The following is a 12,803-nucleotide window of genomic DNA, read 5'->3' as shown; positions in this document are numbered from 1 at the left end:
TATGATAACAAGTCAACATGGTTTTTTTTAAAAAGGGAAATCCTGTTTGACAAATTTATTAGAGTAGCTTTGCTCCATGCAGGATGTCCCATGTGGTAATGATTTAAATAGATGTTTAAAATAGAGGAGCCTGGGTGCTGAGCTGTTGCCTAAATTCACTTACCTAAGTTCTTGATTAAGCCACCAGAATGTGTGTCACATGTTTGACCTGATTCCTTTTGAATTGCTTCCACTATCCAAATGTGATCTTCATAATGTGGCAATGTAATAGATGGACAGCCTGCATTTTTGTTAAAATGGTAAAGGAAGTGTGACCTTGAATTGTGAGCAAAATGGAGTGAACATGGTATAACTGTGACTTTTTTATGCTTCTAGCTGTTTCTCCCAATCTGGTTTCTGTAGAAGAGCTAATTGAGGCGGAAAAAGGAGTCTGTAACATGGCTCTAGCCCATGAGATAGTGGTTGATGAAAGTTTCATAATCAAGCAGCGCGATCTACCAGAGAGCAGGTAAGTCCTTTGAGTGGAGTAAAAGTGTTTTCTTAGCCCTTTTAATCTATAGAGACAGACTGGGCTAAATTTTCTGCCCCCCCACCCCCCCTGTAGTTGGGAATGGAGGCAGGGGGTGTGGTGGGTGTGATGAGGAGAAGGTGCCGAAAACACCGGTGCCAGGCAGCGTCAGTCTCAGGACACTGTTCCCGGCGCAGGGCATTTTGGGGGAAGCAAGCTCAGGGCCCAGGAAGGCTGCCCGACCCCACGAGGTGGGCAAGCAATTAGACTCATTAAAAGCCTTGTTAAAGTTCAGTTTACGAGGATGACTAGGATTTTCCAGTCTGTCACCAGTTTCCTGACGTGAGGTGCGGCGGCAGATTAGCTGCCTGGAGATGGGCACCCAGCAGCATGGCCGGAGGGTAAGCACCCCAGGAAGGCTTACGGACCCTCCCTGCCTGGGAGCAGGTACAGCCAAAGACCACCCTGTAGAGTGCTTCCCCCACCACAGTTGTGGCCTGACTGCTTTTTCTGTTTTTAAATTAAAGTCTTTAAAAAGTGGCTGAGAGGGCACCTCCTTGTTGAGGCACCCTCTCAGTTACTTACCTTGTACTGCAGCCAGGTGCTCCTCTGAAACTGGAAGACCTCCGATTGTCCCTCCAGCTTCCAGCCCAACTGCCACCCTTTGTTGGACAGGAAACCCATCTCCATGTCAATTAAAAACTCAACTTTAATCAGTTTCCCCCCCTGCGGCAGGTTCCTGACCTGAAAATAACTCCCCTGTGGCGGAAATTCAGCCCACAGTGTCAATATATCAGTTAGATAGATCTAACTTTGTGATTTTCTGATTCTTCATTCTGAAAGTTGCAATCTGATTATTGATCTCCACATTTAAGGCGGTATGCATTTAGGGTAATCTGAACTTTTCTCTTTGTGGGTCACAATGTATGAATTGCAGTTTAAAACATTGGATTCATGAAACGCTTCAGGGGCATTTTTAACCTCCAAAAACAAGTAGGTTGGGGTCAGGTGAGATGTTAAAATATTAAAATCTCGAACTTGACCCCAACCCACACACCTCCAGGTTTAACGGAGGCTGGACAAGGGGCAGCCAACCAACACACTTCCTGGAGGCTGTTTAGCAATTTAAATATTAAACAAGGCTGGAAGCCTCAGATTGAACCTGTTTTACAGCTTTAAGCCTGGCCAGCTGGGTTTCCCAGGCCTTGGGAAACCTGGCAGCTCAAGGGTGGTGAGGACAGCTTCAGGGAGAAGATAACTACCTCTGCAGCACTGCTTTGGGCCAGCAGGAGCAGGACCTCCCCAGGTTAGGGATCAAACCCAACCCATGGGTCAGGAACCTCCATACCACCCACCCCCCCACCTTCCCCACAATCCCATGCACCATCTAGCAGCCACAAGCTCCTTACCTGGGGTTGCAGTCTGCTCCAGAGTGGTCCCTGTCCAATTTTGTTTTTTATTCGTTCATTGGATGTGGATGTCGCTGGCTAGGACTGCATGTATTGCCCCTAATTGCCCTTGAGAAGATGGTGGTGAGCTGCCTTCTTGAACTGCTGCAGTCCATGTTGGGTAGGTACACCCACAGTGCTGTTAGGAAGGGAGTTCCAGGATTTTGATCCAGTGACAATGAAGGAACGGTGATTTCAAGTCAGGATGGTGTGTGGCATGGAGGGGAACTTGCAGGTGATGGTATTCCCGTGCATCTGCTGCCCTTGTCCTTCTAGGTGGTAGAGGTGGTGGGTTTGGAAGGTGCTGTCTAAGGAACCTTCTTGCATTGCCGCAGAGCATCTTGTAGATGGTACACATTGCTGCCAATGTGCGTTGGTGGTGGAGGGAGTGAATGTTGAAGGTGGTGGATGGGGTGCCAATCAAGCAAGCTGCTTTGTCCTGGATGGTGTCGGGCTTCTTGAGTGTTTTTGGAGCTGCACTCATCTAGGCAAGTGGAGAATATTCCATCACACTCCTAACTTGTGCTTTGTAGATGGTGGACAGGCTTTGGGGAGTCAGGAGGTGAGTTACGTGCGGCAGCATTCCTAGCCTATTACCTGCTCTTGTAGCCATGGTATTTATATGTCTACTCCAGTTCAGTTTCTGGTCAATGGTAAACCCCAGAATGTTGATAGTGGGGGATTCAGTGATTGTAATGCCATTGAATGTCGAGGGAAGATAGTTAGATTCTCTCTTGTTTGAGTTAGTCATTGCCTGGCACTTCTGAGACGCACTTATCAGCCCAAGCCTGGATATTGTCCAGGTCTTGCTGCATTTCTACATGACTGCTTCATGAATGGTGCTGAACATTGGAGGTCATTGATGAAGCAGCTGAAGATGGTTGGGCCGTGGACACTACCCTGAGGAACTCCTGCTGCGATGATTGACCTCCAACAGCCACAACCATCTTCCTTTGCGCTAGGTATGTCTCCATCCAGTGGAGTGCTTTGCCCCTGATTCTCGTTGACTTCAGTTTTGCTAGGGCTCCTTGATGCCATACTTGGTCAAGTGCCGCCTTGATGTCAAGGGCAGTCACTCTCACCTAACTTCTTGAGTTCAGCTCCTTTGTCTATGTTTGAACCAAGGCTATAATGAGATCAAGATCTGAGTTGCCCTGGCGGAACCTAAACTGAGCAGGTTATTGCTATGCAAGTGCCGATTGATAGCACTGCTGACGACACCTGCCAGCACTTTACTGATGATCGAGAGTAGACTGATGGGGCGGTAATTGGCCAAGTTGGATTTGTCCTGCTTTTTGTGTACAGGACACACCTGGGCAATTTTCCACATTGTCAGGTAGATGCCAGTGTTGTAGCTGTATTGGAACAGCTTGGCTAGGGGCACGGCTAGTTCTGGAGCACAGGTCTTCAATACTATTGCCGAAATGTTGTTGGGGCCCATAGCCATTGCAGTATTCACTGCCTTCAGCTGTTTCTTGATATCACGTGGAGTGAATTGAATTGGCTGAAGACTGGTATCTGTGATGCTGGAGACTTTAGGAGGAGACCGAGATGGATCATCCACTCGGCACTTCTGGCTGAAGACTGTTGCAAATGCTTCAGCCTTATCTTTTGCACTGATGTGCTGGGCTCCCCCATCATTGAGGATGGGGATATTTGTGGAGCCACCTCCTGCAGTTAGTTGTTTAATTGTCCACCACCATTCCTGACTGGATGTGGCAGGACTGCAGAGCTTATAACTGATCTGTTGATTGTGGGATCGCTTAGCTCTGTCTGTCGCATATTTGGCACTGAAGTTTTTATTTTATTTAATTTATTTAAGTAGTCCTGTGTTGTAGCTTCACCAGGTTGGCACATCATTTTGAGATATGCCTGCTGCTGCTCCTGAGATGCCCTCCTGCACTCTTCATTGAACTAGTGTTGATTACCCGGCTTGATGGTAATGGTAGAGTGGGGGATATGTGGGGCCATGAGGTTACAGATTGTGGTTGAGTACAATTCTGCTACTGCAGCTGGCCCACAATGCCTCCTGGATGCTGTTTTGTGTTGCTAGATCTGTTTGAAATCTATCCCATAGTGCCATACAACACGATGGAAGGTATCCTCAATGTGAAACGGGACTTTGTCTCCACAAGAACTGTGCATTGGTCACTCCTACCAATACTGTCAAGGACAGATGCATCTGCAACAGACAGATTGGTGAGGACAAGGTCAAGTATGTTTTTCCCTCTTGTTGGTTCCCTCACCACCTGTCGCAGACCCACTCTAGCAGCTATGTCCTTTAGGACTTGGTCAGTAATGGTGCTACCGAGCCACTCGGTGATGGTCATTGAAGTCTCCCACTCAGAGTACATTCTGCACCCTTGCTACCCTCAGTGCTTCCTCAAAATGGAGTTCAACATGGAGGAGTACTGATTTATCAGCTGAGGGGGAGCGGTAGGTGGTAATCAGCAGGAGGTTTCCTTGCCCATGTTTGACCTGATGCCACGAGACATCATGGGGTCCAGAGTCGATGTTGAGGACTCCCAGGGCAACTCCCTCCCAACTGTATACCACTGTGCTGTCACCTCTGCTGGGTCTACCCTGCTGATGGCACAGGACATACCCGGCGATGGTGGTGGCTGGACATCGTTTGTAATGTATGATTCCTTGAGTATGACTATGTCAGGCTGCTGCTTGATTAGTCTGTGGGACAGCTCTCCCAACTTGGGCACAAGCTCCCAGATGCTCGTAAGGAGGACTTTGCAGGGTCGACAGGGCTGGGCTTGCCATTGTCGTTTCTGGTGCCTAGGTCGGTGCTAGGTGGTCCATCTGGTTTCATTCCTTATTGACTTTGTAGCAGTTTGATACAATTGAGTGGCTTGCTAGGCCATTGCAGAGGGCGTTTCAGAGTCAACCACATTGCTGAGGGTCTGGAGTCAGAAGTAGGCCAGACCAGGTAAGGACAGCAGATTTCCTTCCCTAAAGGACATTAGTGAACCAGATGGGTTTTTACGACATTTCGGCAATGGTTTCATGGCCATCTTCCACTGGCTTTTAATTCCAAATTTATTAATTGCATTCAAATTCCACCTTCTGCTGTGGTGGGATTCTAACCCATGTCCACAGAGCAGTACCCTGGATCTCTGGGTTACTAGTCCATTGCCAATACAACTACGCCACTGCCTCCCATCAAATACCACTCCCCCCCACCACCCCGCACCAAACCTGTCAATCAGGCTGACTTCTAGGTGGGGTTCCTGCTATATAAAAAAAGCACTTTGTGGAGTACACAACTTTGAAATTCAGCCCCCACCCCTACCCAATCCCCCAGGATCTTCATGTTAGAATAGAAACTGCTCTGGACATTTCTTGGTTAAACAAATACAAAAATAAAGAAAATGAAAGCAATTTTGCTCATAACAATTAGCATCTTCTCTCTCGCACTCTTTATCTCTGCTTGTGTACCCTTCTGTCCTGATTATACTCCCCACTTTCTCTATATTCCTGCTTCCTACAGTCCCTTAAATATTCCCTGATCCCTCTATCTCTGCTGATCTTCCTGCAGGTTGCCCATGCTCTTTTCTGCTTTCTGACGTATTCTGTCCTTGATGTTTGTCTCTCAGTACTAGATTTCCCATGCTCTTTTTAGTTCTGAAATGCAATCAAATTAGCGTGTGACCCTTTTATGTCAATAAGGTAGGTACATTTGTCGATTTACAGCCCCAGGGGTTCAAAGCAAGCAGAAGAGAACGTGGAGTTTAATGTACAAGTACACTAATAGAAGATGCTGCCTCAGGTATGAGGGATCTGCAGGAGTGGGTAACTGGAGCTTGTGTGCTGGATGTAGTCTGTAGGTGATGGTTTGAATGCTTCAGATACACAACCTGCAACTCCTAGAGTCACATTTTCCTTTATGTGTAACTGCCCGTGGGATAGCTGCAATCTGCCCATCTATTTGTTTGCTCTAAATTTGTGTAAATATATTGGCAGTCTGTAATGGACAGATAATGTACAAATATTCAAATACACAATTGATGTGGGCTTAACTTATACCCAGTTTCATCACAGTGACAGTAGACATTTTTTCTATCAGTTTGTTGGTTGGTGTCATCTTCTTCCCAGAAGGTTGACTGCCTTGGACCTCCACCTCTGTCTGTCCTGTGCTGTCCTAATGCATTCTGCAGAGGTCAACTGCATCCAGTCCATTATATCCATCGTCTATTTTCTTCTCTGCTCCTCCTACGTTTTCTGTCAGTCTTTTCTTCCAGTAATCGTCTCTGTCCACCTTCTGCTCTGATGATGTGACTGAAATATTATATCTTTCTTTCTTTGATGTTATGCACTAATTTCCTCTTATCTCTAGCCATTTCCAGCACTACTTCATTAGTCTGTCTATGATGGATAGACGGAACATCCTATATGTCCACATCTCGAATGCATTCAGCTTATCAATAGTCCCTTTGTTTGTAGTCCGTGTCTTTGAGGCATATAACTTAGATGTATCCAATATAACCTAGAGAAACCCGTGTCTAACCTGCTTACGTTGGATATTAGCTTTTTTTGTGGATAAGGTCAGCTTTTGCAAAACACTCTGATCATATTTTATGTGAAACCCAGTTATGAGAAAGGAAGATTTTTTGTGCATAATTAATGTTAAAGAATCAGGCATATTAGTAACGTTTAGTTAGTTTGGCCAATATATCCTTTAGTTCACAGAATAACACCATCTAAATACATATTATTCAGTACATATTAAAGTTGAGACCGACTACATAACAAATCTCCAATTCGAATCATTTTGCAATAGTTTTGAGAAGACAATTGAAGATATTATGAAGAAAGCTTTCTGGGATAGTTTACGAGCACAGCTAAATGAAGATCCACCAGTTTATGACCACGCTATCAAGCTTCTAGGTGAGATTAAAGAGGTAAGGTCTTATTTCAGGATTGCTTTGCCAACATTTAATATTGAAAATGTAATCCCTTGTTTATTTACTATTTGGGAATGGCATTTAGTACAGCAAACAATACCCTACCTTTATCGATTTACCTACCCCTGTTGTCCTGAGGAGATGGTGGTTGGCTGTAGTGTGGGATTGGTATCACAGGTTTTCTTCCCTTAAAAAAACATCAGTGAACTAGAGGAGGCTGAGGGGTGACTTAATTAAGGTGTACAAAATTATGAGGGGCCTAGATAGAGTAGACAGGAAGGACCTCTTTCCCCTAACGTAGAGGTCGGTTACCAGGAGGCACAGATTTAAGGTAGATTGGTAGAAGGATTAGAGGGGACTTTTTCACCCAGAGGGTAGTGGGTGTTTGGAATTTGCTACCCGGATCGGTGGTGGAGGCAGAAACCCTCAAATGATTTTAAAAGTACCTGGACCTGCACCTGAAGTGCGATAACCTGCAAGGCACTGGACCAAGTGCCGGAAGGTGGGATTAGAATGGGCGGCTAGTTTTTTCAGCCGGCACAGACATGATGGACTGAATGGCCTCTTTCTGTACCGTAACTTTTCTATTCTAACCAGTTTGGATTTTATGACCAACCAGTAGCTTTCATGGTCATTTTATTTCTGATGCTAGCCCACAATATTAAATTACCAGATTTATTGAATTTAGTTTCACAACTTGCTGCAGTGGGATTTGAACTGTTAATCACTGGGGTGCTTGTAGAGTACCATAACCACTCCAGTACCATACCTGTAATAATAGGGATTGAACATAGGCCCTTCCCGTATGGATCAGCTCTGACTGGCAAATGTTTAAAAAAATATTTTACAGCCTGGAAGTAAGGAAATATCAAGCAATCTAAACTCTCCTTATTAGTCCACCAGCCCTAACCTGCATGTGTCGCCCACCCCATGGCTACCTTACAGCCTCCCCTGCCAAATTAGGGAGGCAAAACCTCAGTGACCCAGAGGAAGAGAAGATGACAGCAGCAACTTGCACACAACCCTAAACCAATAGCTTTAACATCATTGTGCAATGCCTTGTAAGTTTGTACAATTATCTATCATAATAGCCTTTCATTGAAATAGTTAGGAGTTTATTAATGAACATATCATTTATATTGAGGTATGAATTTTGTATCCTTATAAGATTTTTTAATGACACTTTTTTTTGAATTGAATTAAATAGTTTACATTCTCACCACCTGTATTTTATGACAAAATTGTCATGGGCGGCGCAGTGGTTAGCACTGCAGCCTCACAACTCCAGAGACCCGGGTTCGATTCTGGGTACTGCCTGTGCGGAGTTTTCAAGTTCTCCCCGTGACCGCGTGGGTTTTCGCCGGGTACTCTGGTTTCCTCCCACAGTCAAAGACTTGCAGGTTGATGGGTAAATTGGCCATTGTAAATTGCCCCTAGTGTAGGTAGATGGTAGGGAATATGGGATTACTGCAGGGTTAGTGTACATGGGTGGTTGTTGGTCGGCACAGACTCGGGCCGAAGGGCCTGTTTCAGTGCTGTATCTCTAAATAAAATAAAAAAATAAAAATAAATAAAATAAAATGATGGCATGGAGGAAATCCATTCATGCATTAAGACTTTTTGCCAAGTTTGTGCCTGCATCAGGAGTAATGTGAAGTTATGCTGAAACTTTATAAAGCTCTGGTTAGGCCACAACTAGAGTATTGCATCCAGTTCTGGTCACCACACTTTAGAAGGATGTGAGGGTCCTTGAGAGGGTGCAGAGGAGATTTACCAGAATGGTTCCAGGGATGGGGAATTTTAGTTGCAAGGTTAGGTTGGCAAAGCTGGGGTTGTTCTCCTTGGAGCAAAGAAGATTGAGGGGAGATTTGATAGAGGTGTACAAAATTATGACAGGCTTCGATAAGGTAGACAAGGAGAAACTTCCTATGAACTGATGATAAAGGACTAGGGGACACAGATTTAAGGTTTTGGGAAAGAGTTGCAGGAGAATGTGAGGAAGAACTTTTTATGCAGTGAGTGGTAATGACCTGGAACTCGCTGCCCACGAGAGTGGTGGAAGTGGAGACAATCAATGATTTCAAAAGGAAATTTGATGGACACTTGAAGGAAATAAAGTTGCAGGGCTACGGGATTGAACGGGGGAGTAGGACTGACTGGATTGCTCCACGGAGAGCTGGCTTGGCATGATGGGCCAAATGGCCTCCTTCTATGTCATAAATGAATCTAAGGTTTGAGTCTGTGCAATACACACGGGACTATTCCTCAGTGTTCTTTTACATATTGTACATGTCTGATTGTATACTACATTATTGTGAATATCATGATTTATAAAGCACCCATTTTGTTGGATTAGAATTACACCTCCCCAAATGGACCTGTGGATAACTGCAGCTTGCCTGTGGTACTGAGCCATAGAAATAGGGAACCCCAATTTCACCCATGCTACATTCAGACAGTCCCAGTTGGGGCAGGCATAAAATAGCAGTTGGTTTCAAAATCACCATGTTAGAGGGGAAAAATGTCTTGAGGTTTTGCAGTCTTATTCTGCCCAGTAAAACTTGTGTGTGGATAAGCAAAAGCCAAATAGCATCAGTTAAAATGGCCTACAAAGTCCAATAATCAGGTTACTCTTGTGTATAAAGGAAAACCACTTGGATGACATAGTATGGAGAAAACTGGAGTGCAAGGCACAATTTAAATAATTTTCAAAATTAGCACCAACTACTATGTGGTGTTAATAAAGTGTTATTGGTGCAGCTCTTCTAAACATCACTAAACATTTTCTAACCATAGATGATAAAGTGATTCTAATTTTACCCTTTTCTTTCGTCATATTCACCTATTCCAACACTTTCTTGCATCTCCATTCAATACTCGTGTTTGAACTTGTATTTATAACAGTGCATGTTATCACTGATTTTCGAATATGGATTTCTGGGTGCGAAAACAGCAATCACCAACTGGCTGATTTCAGTATTTTTAAGCAATGAAAGGCATCTGAAATTGGGTACAGCATGTGCACATGACTTTTCAGTACTTTCAGGTAGTTTGTAACATTCACGTTGAAAAACATTTAAAGCTGTTATTTTGATTTTGCTGATATATCCATCTAGTTTCTAACTTCATCGATATTACTTCCTAGAGTCTCTTGTCATTTTTGCTGCCTGGTCATACCAGGTTGAGGAATCAAATCAATGAGGTTCTGGATCTGGAACTCATAAAGCAGGAGGCTGAGAATGGCGCATTGCACATCCCAAAGCTAGCTGACTTTATTATCGGGATGATGGGAACACTCTGTGCCCCAATCAGGGATGATGATATCAAGATCATCAGGGACATCACAGATGTGGTGGAATTGTTCAGGCAAGTTTACACTTTCAAATTTAAAATCTACCTCTTTGACAAAGCTTTTGGGCATCTGACCTAATATCTCCTAATGCGGCATATTTTTTTATAATGCTGCTGTGAAGTGCCTTGGGACTTTCTATTACGTTAAAGGCACTATTTAAGTTTTTGTTCTTTTTAAAAAAAAAAAAATTTTAAACCTGGTGGTGGATTTGTTGCTCCTGTGTGTTGGAATGAAAATTGAAATCTGAAATTTAATAGATCTTCCCTCTGTCTCTTCGCTCTACTGTACTCTCATCACAATGACCAGTTTTCAAATTTAAATGTGCGATCGACGGAGGTATGGAAAGTCAGTGAGTCATACTTATTGGCTTCACTGTAGTAGTCAGGAGTGATATTAAGGCGTCTGAGCAGATAGGCCAAGTGACTAGTCAACTGAGGAATGGGAAACTTGAAGAGAAGGAAAGTAATTTTTAAGTAAAGACAAAAATGAACATGAAACCATTTGTAAAGCAAACATTATTTTATCAGGCAAAGTTGAAAAAGTAAACTAAATTGACACTTTGAAACAAATTATGCAGAATAATCATTCGCGATCAACACAACGTGATTTCTTTCTCCCTCCCTCCCCATATATACAGAAGCTCTGGCAAAGCCAAGAATAGTTTCTTCTCTTGAGGAAGAATATTATGAACTTTAACTTTTGTACATGTATGCTGGTATATCAGTCAGTTGTGTCACGTGGCCATATGTTTGTTTAAGATGGGATCGCACAGGCCATTTATCCGTTATTGCCAGTGTGTTTATTGGTTCAAGTCCCAGACTGCCCAAAAGATGGATTTTTAGTTCCCATCCAAGTTAATGAGTGGAATGGATTACAGCAAGAAGGAAAGGGAGGTGTAACATGTTTAGATTTATTGATTGGAATCTGTTACTGAGGACTCCAAACATGTGAATAAAATGGGTTTTAAGGTAAAGCTTTTTAATTAACATTTTTCTTCTTTGGTAATGGGAACAATATCTGCACGTCTTGCCTTATTTGAAGTAGTCTAATGCTCCAAATTTATTGTACCAAATAGCGTGGCGGTCAGGTGTCTTTAATGTAAGTGTGTATCTATGATTGTACCAACTGGATGTACCCTAGGATCAGAAAATAACGGCTCTGCGCCTTTACCTCCTGACTGTGGATGAAAGTTTTGATGCTTTTTCTTCCAATTAACCAAAATATGGTGCAATTGAATGACTGATGCTTTTTATAATTTTTAGAAATTAAAAGTTTGAATTCAGAGTACGTCCAGCAATGTCGAACATCTTCAAGTCGTTGCGCAAACACTGCTGTGGCGCCAAACTGGACTGCAGGTCTTTGTTTCCAGGCAGTGTGAAAGACCAGATATCCCAGATGTAAAATCCCCGTGGTATCATCCAAGTATAAATGATCGTTAACGGAATGATCCATAACAGTTTTATCCTTCTTAAAAAGACAACTTAAAATAGTTTTTAAATGATTGTACTCATGTTCAAGATAGATTGTTTTTCAATTAAGTTTACCTGCTTATGGCTAGTCTGCATTATAATGGTGGTCTTGCCCCATTTTTCTGTCTCGGGGAAACTGGGAGTGCTAAGGCATGTTTTCTTAGTGCCCAGATTGGTACTCCCTGCAGCTGCAACCCCCACCATTTGTGAAAGTTGCAAACTGTAAAACAAAGCATGATTTGTTTTAAGCTTGTGTTTTCTATTTTCAGGGAGATTTTTGCTGTGCTGGATTTAATGAAGCTTGACATGGTGAATTTTGCTATTAGCAGTATTCGACCACACTTAATGAAACAGTCTGTTGATTATGAGCGAAAGAGTTTCCAGGAATTCTTTGACAAACAACATGGTAAGAGTTAAAATTCTTGTTTCACAGCCGTGATTTATTACACAATGCAATTGGTAAAAGCAACGTAGAGGGGCATCTGTTGTTCGCAGCATTTCTCCTGTAGTTGGCGAATGGAGAACTGCATGTCAATGGTGGATCTCTCTGCTCGAAAGCCACACTGTGCCTCAGGGTAGACATGCTCAGCCAGCTTCTGGAGCCTGTTTAAAGCGACTTGAGCGAAGACTTTCCCCACTATGCTGAGCAGGGAGATTCCACAGTAGTTGTTGCATTCACCGTCGTCACCCTTGTTCTGATAGAGGGTGATGATATTGGTATCGCGAATGCCCTGTGCGACTGCTCCCTCGTCCCAGCACAGGCAAAGCAGTTCGTAGAAATGCCGCAAACAAAAGATGCCCCTCTACGTTGCTTTCATTGATCTCACCAAAGCCTTTGACCTGTCAGCAGACGTGGTCACTTCAGATTACTAGAAAAGATCGGATGTCCACCAAAGCTACTAAGTACCATCACCTCATTCCATGACAATATGAAAGGCACAATTCAGCATAGCGGCGCCTCATCAGACCCCTTTCCTATCCTGAGTGGCGTGAAACAGGGCTGTGTTCTCGCACCTACACTGGGATCTTCTTCTCCCTGCTGCTCTCACATGCATTCAAGTCTTCAGAAGAAGGAATTTTCCTCCACACATGATCAGGTGGCAGTTGTTCAAC

At 43.6% G+C, this 12,803-nt stretch overlaps 1 protein-coding gene across 4 annotated transcripts in view; it reads left to right on the top strand.

The window, feature by feature from the left end:
- Positions 1-12,803, top strand: part of tcp11l1 (t-complex 11, testis-specific-like 1) — a 56,074-nt gene that overhangs the window by 21,912 nt on the left and 21,359 nt on the right. For all 4 annotated transcript variants that reach the window (XM_068046576.1, XM_068046578.1, XM_068046577.1 and 1 more), the window contains 4 exons: positions 376-508; positions 6,746-6,866; positions 10,015-10,235; positions 11,960-12,096. In XM_068046576.1, coding sequence (XP_067902677.1) covers positions 376-508; positions 6,746-6,866; positions 10,015-10,235; positions 11,960-12,096 — 612 coding nt within the window. The remainder of the gene's footprint in view (positions 1-375; positions 509-6,745; positions 6,867-10,014; positions 10,236-11,959; positions 12,097-12,803) is intronic.

The sequence above is a fragment of the Heterodontus francisci genome, chromosome 14 (genome assembly GCF_036365525.1).
Source record: "Heterodontus francisci isolate sHetFra1 chromosome 14, sHetFra1.hap1, whole genome shotgun sequence".
Classification (NCBI taxonomy): Eukaryota; Metazoa; Chordata; class Chondrichthyes; order Heterodontiformes; family Heterodontidae; genus Heterodontus; species Heterodontus francisci.
Note: the sequence above shows the minus strand (reverse complement) of the source record. Positions and strands in the feature narration are given on the sequence as shown.